The sequence below is a fragment of the Nothobranchius furzeri genome, chromosome 14 (genome assembly GCF_043380555.1).
Source record: "Nothobranchius furzeri strain GRZ-AD chromosome 14, NfurGRZ-RIMD1, whole genome shotgun sequence".
Classification (NCBI taxonomy): domain Eukaryota; kingdom Metazoa; phylum Chordata; class Actinopteri; order Cyprinodontiformes; family Nothobranchiidae; genus Nothobranchius; species Nothobranchius furzeri.
This window is the reverse complement of record NC_091754.1, coordinates 63,363,719-63,381,894: the sequence shown is the minus strand read 5'-3', so window position 1 is coordinate 63,381,894 and position 18,176 is coordinate 63,363,719. Positions and strand designations below refer to the sequence as shown.

The 18,176-nt window shown below is 43.4% G+C and overlaps 1 protein-coding gene across 9 annotated transcripts in view; it reads left to right on the top strand.

The window, feature by feature from the left end:
- LOC129165065 (gastrula zinc finger protein XlCGF57.1) overlaps positions 1–18,176 on the top strand; it is a 57,016-nt gene that overhangs the window by 13,911 nt on the left and 24,929 nt on the right. Inside the window, exons 6-8 of one of the 9 annotated variants that reach the window (XM_070544323.1) lie at positions 1,312–1,396; positions 2,392–2,446; positions 2,548–3,845. Coding sequence is in view for 1 of the 9 variants with exons in the window: in XM_070544317.1 (XP_070400418.1) it covers positions 1,387–1,396 (10 nt within the window). In the remaining 8 variants the exon portion in view is untranslated. Of the gene's footprint in view, positions 1–1,311; positions 3,846–18,176 lie in introns of those variants that run through there. The other 8 variants (XM_070544325.1, XM_070544324.1, XM_070544322.1 and 5 more) reach the window with 8 other exon arrangements.

Below are 18,176 nucleotides of genomic sequence, written 5' to 3'. Positions count from 1 at the left end.
TGGTTCGGGACGGCCCAAACTGGGCAAGCGGTCCACCGGGACAGTGCCAGATAGGCCAGTCCACCCCTGCTGGTGACCAAAGGTCGTCTTTTCCAGACTGGATCTGTCCTCAGCTGATCAGAACCAAAGCGATTGGGTCTTTAATCTCCTGCGTTCAGGGGGGCTGCCAGAGATTTTGGGCCCCATGAAAAAATATCAAGTTGGGCCCCCTGGGGGCTCGTCCATAGCTGGAGCTGGGGTTCCACCCTCCCAGATTCGAAGGGAGAAAAAAATATTATATATATACTTTATATTAGTGTTTCAGTTTTGCTTAATTATGTAGGTCTACATGCATTCTTACTTATTTACATATCATTTTCACCAGCTGTCTCTCATTAAACGGTGAATTTCCTTCAACAGAATTAGCAATACCACTGCTGGAAAAAGCAGGAAATGCACATGCTGAAAGGTGTTGATCTCCTTTTCCCTATTACTCTCTTAAAATGTGTTTATTTATTCTAAGATTTTATTTCATGATAAAATTCAAATTTGGATATCTAATTAAATTTCCATGTTGTGTCAAAGCTTTACATAACTACATTTTCAGCTGTCTTTCCTCTTGAAATCAAGTATTTCTGTATGACTGACAAAAATGAAGGATTCACTGCTCACAAGGTGACTTCTTTGTTTTTGAACCCAGTTATTAAAATTAATGCACAACAGGGAAAATGCAGCACAGACTCCTGCAGGATATTAGCTGTAGTTCTCCATCATCATATTTTATTGTGTTCAATGTTATATTAAGTTTATTTATTACAATTTTTAATAGCTTTTGTTTCATTTTTGCTCTCTGGTGAATTATTTGGAAATGACTGATTTTTGGTTTGTGTTCTAAAAGCTACATAGACAAATTACATCTTGTAAAACCTCCCATAATTCAGTCAGATTTGAAACATTTCATTTCAAGGTGTTTAGTAGAAGAAGAGGGTTTTTTTCTTGTATGGTGCCTTCAAAAAGGTGCTTCACAGTAATAATCTCACAGTAATTTAAAATTAATTAGTCAAAATAAAGTAGGGACCTCTGAATAAATATACATTTCATAAAGACTAAAAGATTGTTTGTTTAATGTCTTAAATGAGAAAAAATACTGCAAAGTAAAGTACTAATGATTTTTAAACTTAATTTTTTTTATTCGACTTTGAAACGTTTTTGGGCCCCTGACAGCTGTGGGCCCTTAGAATCTTCCTAATCTTTCACCGCTTTACGGCGCCCCTGCCTGCGTTGTTCTGAAGCAGCATCTTAATCAGCTCTCCTGCTTTGTTTCTATTGCAGCTGTTAGCTAAACACGGCTAAAGAAAACCTGCTACCACTTCAGGATCATCCATCAGCTGGGACTGCTTCATCAGCATGGACACAGGTACTGGTGTGTGTGTGTGTGGTTCCTAGGATGATAGAAGTCGGTATTTTCAGAAATTGTCTACAGTCGTCATCGTTTATGTTTATTTATTTAGCAGACGCTTTTATCCAAAGCGACTTACAATTTATAACCTATAGGGCATGTTGTGATCTGTGGGGGAAACCGGAGTACCTGGAGGAAACCCACGCATGCATGGGGAGAACACGCAACTCCACACAGAAAGGCCGCAGCCGAGCCGAGTTTTTGAACCTGCAACCTTCGTGCTGCGAGGCAACAGTGCTAACCACTGCGCCACCATGCAGCCCATCGTAGATCTCTTCGACTTCAAAGGAAACAAATGAGCTCAAAATATGCTGAAAATATATCACTTAAGTAAGATTAGCACTACTGCAACATATTTATAATCAAGTAATAGTTAAAAGTAGCCGTCCAAAAACATTACTCCACTGAATCTGGTGCCCAGGTAGCTGCGCCAGGTTTTATTTTCTGGATGAGCCTTAATTTAACACGTTATTATCAATGTAAGTTACAAGCAGGTACAGAGACAACACCTACATGCTGAGACATGTTTTCATTTGACAGACAGTTTAAAAAACTGTCACGATCGTTTCCTCCTGCCATTTACAGAATCAGCTTTATCGTCAGTGCCCCAGCGTCCCGAAGCACAGAAATTTGACTCCGCAGTTCAGCCTGAGCGAGGTTACACACACAAAACATGTAGAACCAAACCGATGCAGGCAGACCACGAGAGCTGCCATTCAAGGCGCTCATTTCAGTTAGATAGAAAAGGGTTACATGAGGATAAATGGGGGAGAGGGACAAAAAGGCATTTCAGAGTTACTCTCGACACGGGCTAACTTTGCTATGCAAAACACCTCAAACATATAAGCACGAACATCAACAGTTCACACGACATGAGACTCTAATGGGGCTTTGGAGTGTGACATTGCACGAGGGGGGCGCGCCCTGGTAACGCCATCTTTCTTGTCACCGAGGACTGAGGAACAAACGGATAGCAGCAGGATGGCACCCTTATAACATCAGCAATGGGTAGGACTTGCTGTGTAGTAGGCTGTAATGTTGGGTCGCACGACCGGGAAGGTAATAAGCTTGAAAATGGGCTATCTTTTTATTCCTTCCCTGCCTGGAAGCAACGTGAGGGAGCACATGTGTCCGATGTAACCAAAAGAAGACGGCTAGCCTGGATTGCAGCTGTGAGACGAGTGGATCTCCAGTTCTCTACCATCACCAAATATCTTCTAGTGTGTTCCAGACAGTTTTATCCTGGTATGTTCCACATAACCGCTCATATTCCTCCTTTTATCTTTGGTATTTTTCGATGCGCTCGGAGTTGTTGTTTTTAGATCCCGTTTGCTTCTGCAGGCACGGTCTTAGGCCTTTGGTCTACGAATTGTAAACAGATAGTTTTTGTTTTTCTGAAACACAAAAGAAAAACTCTAGACAACACAAATAATAATGGTGTGAGGTCAAAGAAAATTAGAACAAATAACCAGAAGATTAATTGATTTTTTAAAAAGTATTTATATTTCATACACACGTTAATCTTTCTTTGCATTATTGCAGGTAAACCTGCCTTTGAAATGAATGAAACAAATCCTGACTGGATTCCAACGCTCCACATGGGTCATTCTGAAGTCTCTGCTTCAAAGTCAGACCGTCACGCACGACTGGAATTATGTGTGCAGAGGTTAAGATCCCTTCATTTACAAGAGGTTTTGTCAACTTGATGCCACAAGAGCTATAGCCCACCTGAGAACACACGTTGAGCGAGTCATCGGGAGCTTGCGCAACAAATACAAAATGTTACGTACCACAATGCCAATCCGAGGACTTATTCCATGTGAGGGTGAAGAGATCACCCTTCTGGACAAGATAGTAAATGTTTGCTGCATTTTGGTGAACATGTGTCCCAGTGTGGTAGTAAAACCAGGTAACAATGAAACCTGCTCTTGTTAAATGTTTATGTGCTGCACTGTGTATATAGGGATGTTTTCTAAATGATTAACTGAATGATCTGATTTTTATTCACACAATTTTACATAAGTTGTGCATTAAACCTTAATGAGATTATGACTATTTATGAACTAATCTGCTTTTGTGCTTTGTAAATAATTAGAATAAAGCAAAACATTTAAAGATTTTCTTCTTTTATTTTTATTCAACTCAAGATTCACTGAATGCTAATCAAGAACTTATCCCTTCATCCTTGATAAGCAATAATATAGAAGAAGAAGAAGAAAATATCATTTCTATAGCGCCTCTCAAGATAAAAATCACGAGGCGCTTCACAAAAACAAAAAATATAAAAATTGTAAAAATAGAAAAAAAGCGTTTTGAAAATGTTTAAAAATATATTTAAAATGAGCAAAAATAAGCAATTGCGATTTAAAAGAAAAAATTTAAAGAAAGAGAGAGAGTGAACAGGAAAGAGGGAAATCAGTGGATCCTGAGGAAGGTGGAATAGGTGGGGAGAGCAGAATAAAGAGAGAGAGGTGAAGAAGGTCATACAAAAGCCAGCTTGAACAGGTGAGTCTTCAGCTGCTTTTTAAAGGAGACCACTGAGTCCACTGATCTCAGGCTCAGGGGGAGAGAGGTCCAGAGTCTGGGGGCCACAGCAGCAGATGATCTGTCACCTTTGACCTTTAGCCTGGTGCTGCACAACCAGTAGGCTTTGATCACTGGACCTCAGGGACCTGCTGGGGGTGTAGGGACTAAGAAGATCACCAATGTAAGATGGTGCTTGTCCATGTAAGGCCCTATAGACCAGAACCAGGATCTTGAAATGAACCCTGAAGTTGACTGGCAGCCAGTGAAGCTGGAGGAGAAGCGGGGTGATGTGGGGGTGTTTGGAGGACTTGGTCAGAAGCCGAGCACAGGCGTTCTGAACCACCTGTAGACGGTTCAGGGAGGTTCTGCTCAGACACGTGAAAAGAGAGTTACAGTAGTCTAAGCGTGAGGAGATGAAGGTGTGGAGAACTGTCTCAAGTTCAGAGCGGGACAGAATGGGAGTCAGCTTAGCAACGTTCCTGAGATGGAAGAAGGAAGAGCCAACAAGAGAACTGACATGAGAGTCCAGGGTGAGAGCTGGGTCAAAGGTCACGCCAAGATTCCTGACGGAAGGTTTGGTGTGGGAAGCAAGCTGACCAAGAGAGTCTCTGACTTTGGGAACCAGCTTGTCTGGGGCACAGATGAGGATCTCAGTCTTATCTTCATTCAGCTGAAGAAAGCTCCCACCATCCAGGCTTTGATAGAGTCTAAGCAGGCGTGTAACAGCTGCAGCTTAGACATCTCATGGGGCTTAAAGGAGATGTACAGTTGGATGTCATCTGCATAAAGATGGTAGGAGATTCCTTTGAAGGAGCTCAGGATGTGCTGAAGAGGAAGCAGATAGAGGAGGAAGAGCAGAGGCCCCAGCACAGAACCTTGTGGGACACCATGGGTAAGAGAGGTGGTGGAGGACCTAAACATGGAGACGGCCACAGAAAAGGAGCGCTCAGAGAGATAAGAGGAGAACCACTCCAGAGCAGATCCTGATAGGCCTACCCAGTCTCTCAGCCTCTCCAGTAGCAGGTGATGGTCAACAGTGTCAAAGGTTGCAGTCAGGTCCAGCAGGACCAGAACAGAACAGTCCCCTGCATCACTGTGAGTCAGAAGGTCATTAGAGACCCTAAGAAGAGCTGTTTCAGTAGAATGAGCTCTACGAAAACCTGCCTGGAAGCTATCATAGATGTTATGTTCATCAAGAGCAGCTGTGAGTTGTTTAGCCACAACCTTTTCTAAGATCTTGGAGATGAACGGAAGTTTAGAGATGGGTCTGAAGCTGCTATGGAGAGAGGGGTCGAGACTCGGTTTTTTAAGAAGCGGGTGGATTACAGCGTTCTTAAAGTAAGCAGGGACCTGACCAGAGACCAGAGAAGCATTAATTATAGAGAGCACGCTGGGACCGATGGACTGAAAAGCACTTTTAAACAAAGATGAGGGTAAGATGTGGAGGGGGCATGCAGAGGTCTTCATAGAGTTAACTAGTTTGGTTAACTCAGGCAAAGAAACAGCAGCAAAGCTTTCTAGGATGATGGGCCTGGTTGGAGTCGGGAGAGGCAGCGATAAGGCTGAAGGAGAGATGCTAGATCTAACCTTATTGACTTTGTCCACAAAGAAAGACAGAAAGTTCTCACAGTCTGCAACAGAGTGGATGGAGGCTGTAGGAGAGGCAGGAGAGACGATGCTGCTGATGGTGTTAAACAGCACCTTGGGGTTCCCTTTGCTCTGGGACACCCGGTTGGAGAAATAGGAAACCCTAGCGTCTCTGACTGCAGAGTTAAAGGATGTCAGAAGATCCTTTAGGTGCAGCAGATGGACGTGGAGATGGGTTTTCTTCCACAAACGCTCAATTTTTCTGCATTGGTGCTTCAGGCTGCGAAGGCTGTCATTAAACCAGGGAGTAGGGTTCACTGCAGGAACTGATCTGGTTCTGACAGGACAGATGTTGTCCAGAATGGAGAGGCAGTGCTCGTTGAACTGAGAAGTTAAGGAATCTGGGTCGTTATCAGAAGAACAGGGTGGATAAAAAGCAGCAGAAACATTGCTAGCTGTGCTCTCATTAAGAAAACGAGAACTAACCATACGGCGAGCAGGAGGTGGGGACGCAGAAACTGACAAGTTAAAGAAAATGCAATGGTGATCTGAAATATAAACGTCCTCAGGACAAACACTGTCAGCATTTAGACTCAGGGTAAAAACAAGGTCTAGAGTGTGCCCCCTGGTGTGTGTGGGGCCAGAAACATGCTGGGTAAAGCCGAAGGAGTCCATAAGGCTGGAGAAATTCATGGCAAAGAGATCGGAGGGATCATCAACGTGGATGTTAAAGTCACCAACAATCACCAGTCTGGACAGCTTCACAGTGGAGGATAGAAAGTCTCTAAACTCCTGAAGGAAAGAACTGTTTGGACCAGGTGGGGATGCAATGATACCACTTTTTTCCAAACCGATACAATACCGATACTTGGATCTGAGTACTCGCTGATATCGATTATGATACAGATACTTCTACCACACAAAATAATGCAATGAATTGGAATACAGGTTTTATTTTCTTCTGTTTTCAATAGGAAAAGATTGTGAGGTAGATAAAAAGTAATATAAGTGATCACAAAACTAAAATATTAGGTGAACAGAAATGACAAGTTACAGTGAAGTCATTTTCAAGCAACTGCATTGGTATCAGTTACTGGTATCTGTTAACTTTTACCGATACTGGTATCAGTATCTGTATCGGCACCGATACCAGTACTGTATCGGTGCATCCCTATATACAGTAAGACAACATGATAGTTTCACATTTTTTGTGTGTTGTAATGCAACGACAGCTTGGTGCAAATATGCAAAAGCTTTTAATTGCACAGTGAAAGAACAGGAATTGTGGTTTGGGTCAGACCCTGCCAGGTGGGTGACTAGGGTTGCCACGGTGTGAAAATGTAACCTCACAGTATTGTGACCAAAATGATCACGGTTTTCGGTATTATCGCGGTATTTTTAAAAGGTTGTTGCATATGTTCAGAAAGCATTGATAGTCCTGTTCTACACAAACTGAAATAGTTTAGAAAAGGTTTAACAGTGTTTATTAAACCTAAAATAACACAAAGCCTTAGCAAAAGTGCAACTTTTCACAAGTAAAGGAACAAACAGCTTATTTTTCTGGAACATGTTACAGTAGTGCAGGTTTAAATTATACAAATCCAAACATTCAAAACATAAACAATATGTAAACAAATCAAAGAAAAACCACTGGTCTTCTCATATACTTGTTTTCTTCATTATCAAAATGAAAATCTAAAACTCCAGTCCACACTTGACTTGAGCGCTGTACAAGTCAACCTTAAAAATATGTATTTAAAATAAATGGCCACTTTAAACAAATGACTAAAATAACTACTACACTGTAATCAAATCCAAATGTTCAAGTATAAATGGCATTGAAAAAAGTAAACAAATCAATGGCAAGGAACTAATTGTATATTTCTCTTCATCATCAACATGGGGCGACGGTGGCACAGGAGTTGAGTGCTCGCCCCGTAATCGGAAGGTTGCAGGTTCGAGCCCCGCTCAGTCTGTCGCTGTCGTTGTGTCCTTGGGCAAGACACTTAACCCACGTTACTGGTGGTGGTGGTCGGAGGGACCGGTGGCGCCAGTGCTCGGCAGCCTCGCCTCTGTCAGTGCGCCCCAGGGCAGCTGTGGCTACATCGTAACTCATCCCCACCAGTGTGTGAATGTGTGTGTGAATGGGTGAATGACTGATTGTGTTGTAAAGCGCCTTGGGGGGTTCCAGGACTCTAGAAGGCGCTATATCAAATACAGGCCATTTACCATTTAACAAATTAGATGCTTCATCCAGCAACCAGCATCATGACTATATGCATGACCATTTACTTCAGGTTGAAATGCAAAAACGTCAACATATTAACCTTGTCTGGTTTAAGATGTGATCTAAGAGAGGAAAGAATGTTCCTGCTGGTACTGAATGTTCTCTCTGATGGAACACTAGTTGCTGGGATACACAAAAGCTTTGATGCATGGCCCCTCCACCACACCAGTGGACCCTCATCAGCTAGAATGGAAGGCAGAGACATGTAGACCTTGACTTCCTCCTTCACTTTATCTTCTGGGGTGGCTGGACCTGAACCCTCTTCAGATCGCTGCTGCCTTGTTGAGGTCATCTTTTTTAGTAATCCAGCAAGGTCTTTCCCTCCTGATGCTGCTGTAGAGTTACTGCTGGTGCTTTGTGGTTCCTGCCTGACTTGTACAGGGGTCAGCTTCAAGGCCTCCTGAACACAGAGGTCAACTACATCATCCACAGCGGCATCTAAGAAGTTATTCTTGAACCTGGGGTCAATGAAACAAGCCATCTGCATGACATCTTTAGCTTGCTCTGTGTACCGGTTGTTTAGGTCTTCTCTCATTCCCTTTTTCATCTGCTTGGTCGGAGCTGGTTCCTCTTCATTTTCCTCCAGGACATCACCAGTGATGTGGTCAAGGACTGGCTTAATGGCTGATAAAGTTACTCGTGTCTCTGAGCAAAGTGCATCTGTAAACAGTTATTGCATAAACATGGTGCGGCGGGCGTACATGCGTCATTTACCCAAACAAAGCCATTCAGTCAAACATGGCCGACGAAGAGATAGAATTCCTCACACTGATCGGACTTGTGTTGAGCATAATTCCGCGCACACAAAAACGCATAAGAGACCTGGATGATGAAGCTCAATGGTTAAAGTAATCACGAAAACGGTGTGAAGCGCTCCGTCGCGCGTCTAGACAGTACCGTAGGAGGCGAGCTGCCATGGTTCGCCGCATGCTACAGGATGTGCACAGCGTCCCCCGGTCCCCTCCCCCTCCTCCCTGTCCGGAACTCGACCTCACCAGTCTGAAGCAGCCACCTTGTCCATGACAAGTCCAGACCGGTTTAATTACGGAAAACTTTATCCGGATGTTTGTATTCAGACACAAAGGTCTTACGGACAGAGTCCTGAACATTTCCGTTTTTCATGGCCTGTCTGAAGGGGGCTTTGGACAAGATGACGACAGGTCCTTACCGCTCTTTCAACTCTCTGTATTTTCAGAGCCTTTGAGATGGCCAGGTTCAAACTGTGACCATAGCATCTAAGCCACACATCTGGAAACTCTTCAAAGGCCTTGGTCATGTTGGTTGCATTATCTGTGGTTATGGAGACCAGATCTGTCTTGTTTATCTCCCACTCCTCCAACATATTTTCAAAAAACTCTGCAATATTTTGAGCAGAGTGAACTTCTGGAAAAAAACTGGGTTTCTAAGCAGTGTGATTCCAGTTGCCAGTCTGGGGTGAGATAATGAACTGTAAAGCTGATGTATGGTGGACCACCCCCTCTTCCACTTTCACTGGTCCAGAGGTGAGTAGTGGCAGCAAGGAATTCACCCTGAGCCAAACTCTTCTTAACATCAGCTTTGACTGCGTTGTGCATTTTTGGGATTTCAGTCTTAGAAAAATAATTGCGTGTAGGCACTTTGTAATGAGGTACGGCAACCTTCATCATCCTCAGAAAGCCAGGTCTCTCGACTATCCGGAAAGGCATCATGTCTTTTGCTGTCAAATAGGCGATGGCTGCAGTCAGTTCTTGAGCCTTTTGGGATGCAGGCTCATAATCGGTCTGTTTTTGGAATGCTTGCTCAAGTGTCTGTGTCACTGATGATCCAGTAGCGGTACTCCGTTGCCTCGCTGTCTGTCTCATTGCTCCTCTCTGTAAACAAAAATAAAATATATATAAAAAAATATATCCATGTCATTATTGTTATGAATCATTATCATTATTAACTATTCATATCAATATACTTACGATGAGTTAGCCTATACCTTTTTTTTTTTTTTTGCTAAATCAAAAGAAAAGGATTGGCTAAAAATCAATTATCTCACAGGGCATTTTAAAGGAAGTTCAAGGCATATTTGCCATTAATTCCAATATTTCATTATAACTATGCATTGTTGATCGCTTTGAGGGTATTAAATGTACTAATTATAGTGTCAGAAATGTGTTACCGTTTCAGACAACTAAAAAAAACTCTATATCAGGAAAATATTGTCCTTGGTTTGTGTCCTTCAAGTTAATATGATATATCATTGCAGATTAGGGAAAATGTCATCAAGCAGTAATCATTATTAAATTCATAATAACGCGGTGAGCAGTGGCGACCAACTAATCTGCGCCATGGGTGTTGGGTAATTTCTATATTACTCCCATATTTCCTCAAAGAAATTCTAAGCACACCCAGAGGGATTAGATTCATGATTTGGTAAATTGTAAACAGCCCTTAAACATACCACAAACACATACTTTGCAAAGTGAGATACTTTGCAAAGGGTGAGAAGAGGAATCAGTCCATACCAGTCGTGTAACCATTTTCCTCTCACACTGAGTTGAAAACTCCGGTGAGTATTTATTGGCAAAAACACACACACCCATACATTCCTCAAAAACTCCCTTGGCCTTAAGCTTGGTTTATGCTTGACGCATTCACTTTCCGCGCGGTGATGCGGCTCGCGGATGGAACGCGCTTCACAACTCGCAGCGTTTATGGTTTGTGCGGCTCGTCTCTGCGATGAGCCAATATTCTCCCAAACTGAACGGGGCAGCATGGAGCTCTACGGCATGCATCCAACACTACACCATAGTAGAAGTAGAAATTACTGTTTACAACACGGCATTTCAGCATTTTTAACAGCGTCCTCGTCTTTTCCGACAGTGCGAGCTATTTCTCTCCAAGAATTATTAACAACATGTTGATCATGGTGATCTCTGAGAGCTGAAGCATACAAAAGTCTGTATTTACGAACCTCTGCCATACTAATTCTTGCCGGTCCGCCATGTTTTTCCGCGTCCGTCCGTCCGCGTGGTTAGAAATTTTCCGAGGTGCGCGTTGCGGAAATCTTGAGCCGTGCGGAGACGCGGTGGAGGGGCGTGGTTGTTAAAATGACGCAAAATGACGCAACTTTTCCACGCAGAGCCGTGCAGACCTCGCGGACGCGTCAAGCATAAACCAACCTTAAGGAATCCACAGCAGACAAAAGGGATTCTTCAGATAATAGCTCAATGAGTCTCTGGGCCTCTTAGCCAGGGCAGGTCCCCCCGGTTTGGCTGGTTTGGCCTCTATAATAGAACACAAGTACCTGAAGCAAACATTCAAATGTAAATAAGCACCTCAAGCAGTAAGGGTGAGATAACTCCGTTTGACAATCAGTTTTTACCTAACAATGGGAGCCATAATGCATAACATTATTTTAATATGAGGGCATCCATGACACGGTTTAAATGCTCGCTACGGCTGCAGTCTATAGTGACTCGTTGCATTCTCCCTCAACCTAAAGTCCTCACGTCATGCATTTAAGCTAAAATGCTAATGTTAACTTACCTTGCACTGGCTGTAGAGTTGTGGGTGATGGTCACGCAGATGTGGCATTAGATTCGAAGTGTTGCTGCCCTTTGCAGACACTTTTTTTCCTGCACGTTCTGCAAACAGGATAGCCGTCTTCTATTAACTGTCCCTCAGCATTTTTCAGATATCCAAAATATGCCCATACTTCCGATTTACTCTTCTTTGAGGGCTGATGGATGTCCTGGGCGCTGCCGTCTCCTTCTTCGGCCATTATTTCAGCTTCAAAGATTTGTTTGCAAACTAAAAAAGGCACGTGCGCTGCAACTTCAGCAGAAGCGACGGTGGCTGGTAAAGCCCACCTCGCCTAAACCGCGGCCACGGTAATCCTCCGAGATACGGTTATTTTTATTGTCAACTTTTTTACCGGGGTTTACCGCTACACCGGTTACCGTGATGGCTGGTGTTGCTCAACTTGTGGCAAACACTGCATGCATGACTGAAGCAGTGATTCTCCCAGCACGCCATTTGAACCAGTTTGGACTCTTGTTCTGAAGTTGTGTTTGTTCTTCAATTGCTTCAGCCTGCTTTTCTGTCACTGCTGCAGTTGTCAGGTGCTTTTTGTAGTAAAGCTGTAGGTCCGGGAGGTCAAAGGACTGTTTGGTTTATTTGGTGCAACGATGCCAAAGACTGAGGCAATGTAGGTTACTGTACAGTGTAATGTTTGTGATATTTTTCCATTCCAGATAAACCAACAGCCTTGCTGTGCTCTAGCAGCAATTCTAATAGTGGCGACAAGCCCTCCATATTAGCAGGTGGGATCTTAGGTTTTGGAGGCCTGATTCGTTTAGCTTTCACTAACGACTGTGTGTCTATTTGTTGAGCTATTGCCATTTTTTTGGCTGTTGAAGTGGTGAAGTCAATTTTATGGCCAACCTCAGGGTGTATCTTGGACAAATTGCCAGGCAAAACCCAGTAGGCTGGCTCACCTGTAACTGTCCGTGCACCACGGATCCGCACGGTGGCTTCAACTTTAAACAAAAGAGCTGCAACTTGAGTGCAGCTCTCAGCTACTCCAACCATACAGGTGCAGTGGGCAGATTCAACCTTGCCGGTGACACTCACAATGACCCATGGAAGCAGCGCCGGTTCATTGAGCCTTTGGGAGTGCAGTACCTGCAACAGAGAAACCACATACAGTGGGGCAAAAAAGTATTTAGTCAGCCACCGATTGTGCAAGTTCTCCCACTTAAAATGATGACAGAGGTCAGTAATTTACATCATAGGTACACTTCAACAGTGAGAGACAGAATATGAAAAAAATCCACGAATTCACATGGCAGGATTTTTAAAGAATTTATTTGTAAATCAGGGTGGAAAATAAGTAGTTGGTCACTTCAAACAAGGAAAATCTCTGGCTCTCACAGACCTGTAACATATTCTTTAAGAAGCTTTTCTGTCCTCCACTCGTTACCTGTATTAATGGCACCTGTTTGAACTCACTATCTGTATAAAAGACACCTGTCCACAGCCTCAAACAGTCAGACTCCAAACTCCACTATGGCCAAGACCAAAGAGCTTTCGAAGGACACCAGGAAAAGAATTGTAGACCTGCACCAGACTGGGAAGAGTGAATCTACAATAGGCAAGCAGCTTGGTGTGAAAAAATCAACTGTGGGAGCAATTATCAGAAAATGGAAGACATACAAGACCACTGATAACCTCCCTCGATCTGGGGCTCCCCGCAAGATCTCATCCTGTGGGGTCAAAATGATCATGAGAACGGTGAGCAAGAATCCCAGAACCACATGGGGGGACCTGGTGAATGACCTGCAGAGAGCTGGGACCACAGTAACAAAGGTCACCATCAGTAACACTCTACAACGGCAGGGAATCAAATCCTGCAGTGCCAGACGTGTTCCGCTGCTGAAGCCAGTGCATGTCCAGGCCCGTCTGAAGTTTGCCAGAGAGCACATGGATGATACAGCAGAGGATTGGGAGAATGTCATGTGGTCAGATGAAACCAAAGTAGAACTTTTTGGTATAAACTCAACTCATCGTCAGGGGTGGACCTTTAAAGCGCCCGAGCGCCAATGGCGCTAAATTTTCTCGTCGGGCGGTAAATACTTGACGACTTACCGCCCGGGTGGCGCCCAAGCTTTATTTGTCATTTACACACCGGCTTTCACCTACGTCATGGCCCCGCCCTGTAGGAAGCTGCCGTTTTCGTTTCGCGCGCGTGAACCTCTAGCCACGTACTGCACTTGTACGATTCGTGCACGTCCTGCACGATTCTAGTTATTGTCACGTGAACTATAAGTTCACTATTAAAGACGAAGTGGAACCATGCTAGAAACACACAAGCACGCAGGAAGATCGCGCCACCACAGGGATTGGATTTCTTGATGAAATCTCCAGCAAAACGCTTTAAAACTGGTGAGGAGAAGCGAGACAGTTCAAAACGGTATGAAGCAGAGAAGCGTGTGCGTAGGTGGAATGATTCTTGGCGGTTTAAAGAAGACGGGAGGCGCGGAGAATGGCCGTATTTGAGTTGAGTAGCGGCTCGCCTGGAAAACAGACGAGAGCAGACGGAAGAAGCAGGGGGAGTGGCTGAAAGCCGGCGTTTAACGCCGGGGACACACCGGCCGCGGAAGCGCCCGAAGCGAATCGCTCACGAAGTCCGGCCGCTGCTCGCCGCTCCTCAGTTCAGATCAGACGCGCCCCATTCGAGGCGCGCCTCGGCTCAGCTATAGTTTTTCTTTTAATTACTTGGTGTCCTCCATTTCCTCAGCTCTTTTCCTCTCTCTCTCTGTGTGTGTGTGTGTGTGTGTGTGTGTGTGTGTGTGTGTGTGTGTGTGTGTGTGTGTGTGTGTGTGTGTGTGTGTGTGTGTGTGTGTGTGTGAGTGAGTGAGTGAGTGAGTGAGTGAGTGAGAGTGTGTGTGAGTGAGTGAGTGAGTGAGAGTGTGTGTGAGTGAGTGAGTGAGTGAGTGAGAGTGTGTGCTGTGAACCAGTTGTTTCTGCCAGTTGAATCTCTTGGACTTCCCTACATGTGTAGCTCGGGGGTGACGATGGATGAAGATATCGCGTTAGCATTCACACTTGTTCAATTTTAATTCTGGTGCCTGTTAGCAGCAGAAACACATCCTCACGCGCGTGTGGATATCATATATTCTATATGAAAACATGACTATAATAATAAGTAAAGGTTATCAGCTGTTCAGTGTGCTCATAGGAAACGTGACAAAAGAACACAAAACACATTTCTCCTTATGGCCTATATTGTTGTTATCATCAACGTAACATGATTTACAGAATACATGTGACCAACTAACATTTCATGTTCTACCACCGAATGTTTGGATCAAAATGTGAACCAATCAGATCTTAGATCAGGTGAGAGCCAGGCGTTTCCCATCATCCTCTAGGTTTTGCAGCCGGTAGAGAGCAACTGCAGCGCCTTGCTCCAAAATCTGCGGCCGCCTTGATCTCACGAGGTTATCGATGCCTACGTATGCATGACGTCAGAGCAAGTCGGGTCAATTCGGACACAAATCTAACCGGCATGCACCGCTCGCCGATCACTGCTGGTCTAGTCTGCGCAGAACTGGCTCATCTCGAACACAGTCAATGGCTTGAATACAGCAAAGCGGCGTTGGTGATGTACTGCGTTGTATGCCGGAAGTATGCGACGACAAAATCGTGTTTTGTTGAGGGAACAAACAAATTCAAACTTGAATACGTTATTATGTTTGTGAATGTGTACAAAATAAAGGTTTGTTACATTTAAAACGGTTCAGTTGTTATTTTGACTCGTTTTGGCGGCTGACCAGTGGGGCCGGTAGATTCTTGGCAGGGCCGGTAAATATTCAGAGTTACCGGCCCGGCTGGCCGGTTGGTTTTGAAGTTAATGTCCACCCCTGATCGTGTTTGGAGGAAGAAGAATACTGAGTTGCATCCCAAGAACACCATACCTACTGTGAAGCATGGGGGTGGGAACATCATGCTTTGGGGCAGTTTTTCTGCTAAGGGGACAGGACGACTGATCCGTGTTAAGGACAGAATGAATGGGGCCATGTATCGTGAGATTCTGAGCCAAAACCTCCTTCCATCAGTGAGAGCTTTGAAGATGAAACGTGGCTGGGTCTTCCAACACGACAATGATCCCAAACACACCGCCCGGGCAACAAAGGAGTGGCTCCGTAAGAAGCATTTGAAAGTCCTGGAGTGGCCTAGCCAGTCTCCAGACCTCAACCCCATAGAAAATCTGTGGAGGGAGTTGAAAGTCCATGTTGCTCGGCGACAGCCCCAAAACATCACTGCTCTCGAGAAGATCTGCATGGAGGAATGGGCCAAAATACCAGCTACTGTGTTTGCAAACCTGCTAAAGACCTATAGTAATCGTTTGACCTCTGTTATTGCCAACAAAGGTTATGTTACAAAGTATTGAGTTGAATTTTTGTTATTGACCAAATACTTACTTTCCACCCTGATTTACAAATAAATTATTTAAAAATCCTGCCGTGTGAATTCATGGATTTTTTTTCACATTCTGTCTCTCACAGTTGAAGTGTACCTATGATGTAAATTACTGACCTCTGTCATCATTTTAAGTGGGAGAACTTGCACAATCGGTGGCTGACTAAATACTTTTTTGCCCCACTGTAAATGTCATGGCATTAACTCGAATAAGGCCAGGGCAACACAAATGTATGCTATTTTTTAGTCTTTTATTTATGTAACAATGGATGTGTTTAGAAAATTGGCGTTTATACTGGGGGGAATATTGGACTGGCATAATGTAAGGATGTCATAACTTTCAATAGAAAATAAGCATCTAGTTCTATTTAAATTTCAGCTTTAAGTGAGCTATGAATATATAATGTGGTTAGGGGTTTCTGAAATCCATCAATAAGTGCATGAAACTAAATTCAGATTTATATTTTTATTATCACAGAACACAAATCAGCTACAAAGTAGCAACTTGTTTCAGAGTGAGTTGGATTCGCAAAGTTATCAGAATTTTGATTGATCGTTACTAATGAAGTTGTAGTGAAAGTTGTAAAAGTGACTTACCTTTGCATGAATGATCACATATTCGCAATGACGAGGCTTAAAAATATCCAAATCGTGAACCCAGCCATTGGTGAACTGAATGTGCGCCTCCAAAGACTTGTAATTCTGAAACTGTTTTGCGGTGTAGGCACCGATTCCACAGACCACATACGAAAATATATCTGGGAAGGACAAAGGGGGTAGATCGTCTGGGTCTCTTTGCCATTGCCGTAGCTCATACGGGTCCACATTTCCAAGACACTCGATCTTCTGTGTCTTTTTTTGTCATCCGGACGCAATTTGTCTCGATATATTCCTTTCTCTTTGGAGCTGATTTTAAGCATGATTGGTTACCTTCTTCTCTACCACTTCTCTCGTTTGTTTTGGTTTGTGGGCAATAAAGATGGCGCAGCAAAACCACAATGCATTGCTCAATGACGTTGGTTCCAAAGCCCTATGGGATGGCAGGGGGTCTGGGACCCTGTTCTCCACCAGAGAGAGCAACCATCTTCAGAGGCACTCGTTCACTGTTGGATCACAGGTGGCGGGGAGATCGAGGGAGAGTGAAGAGTACATTGACTCCTTCAGTTGATGTCCTCGCCAGGATAAGTCCACCAATCCATGGTCAGGTTTTCACAGCATCTGTCTGCATTCCTTCGTGGGGGATTTAACTTCTCGCAGTTTAAGGTTACCAGGGCACCAGATTCAGATTGAAAGAATTGTTGGGGTCAGGCAGAGATAATTTTCTCTCTGCCTTTCAGTCTTTAACTGATCGTTCCAGTCCCTCAGTGAATCCAATTTTTGGGCTTAAACTTGCCCATACCGTGCATTGACTTTCTCCGAGATCACATTAGTTTTGCGCACTAACACCAGGATCCAGAGGTGGAAAGTAACGAATTATATTTACTCACGTTACTGTAATTGAGTAGCTTTTTTTGTATATTTATACTTTTAAGTCATTTTTTAAAGCTGTACTTTTACTTTTACTTAAGTTTTGTTAAAAGAATTGTAAGTCGCTACATTTTAAATCATATCTGTTACTGAGTAAAAATAAATTGTTGGCTCAGTAAATTAAAAATACTGCGTGCAGCAGCGTTGGAACAGAAAGAGACACCTGCATGAGCGCCGTGTCTAAACTAGGGCCCGACCGATATGCTTTTTTTGGGACCGATACCGATATAAAACTTTTAACAAAGGCCGATAGCCGATAAATGTCCGATAAATCTCCCTCACAAAAAAATAAATACAAATGTTCTTAAGATTAAACCCTTCATTCTCTGCCTTTTTGATGCTAACTTATTTCTATATTACACACCAAAGAACTGTCTCAATAACTCACTAGGGTTTCCAAGTAATGCAAATAAGATTTATTTTGCAATCTCAAAAACAACAGAACACACAAACTACTACTGAAGATGAGCAGATGCTGCAGATGACATCACCGGATGGATCTTTAGTGAAGTAGGCCCACACCTTACTACGACCCTCTTTTTCCATCTGTAATAAAACAATCAGCATAAAAGTACAGTTATATATCTGTTGATACTAAGACAAAGTAAAATACATTAAATGTGGCTTTTTTATACTTAAAAGTTTAAAAATTATCATGTAAATAAATGATATCAGACATTGTGGCTCAAAACCAATGGCTCTGTTTTTGTTTGGTTCCCCAGCTGTTCAGGTTTTCTCATTTAGTATTCAAGTCTTTTTTTTCCTTTCACTGAATTTTCTACTCCGTTTGTTGTCAGGGTTTTTTTTGTAGTTATTCTTCTTTCCCTTTTAGGATTCTTTCTTCTTTAAAAATATTTT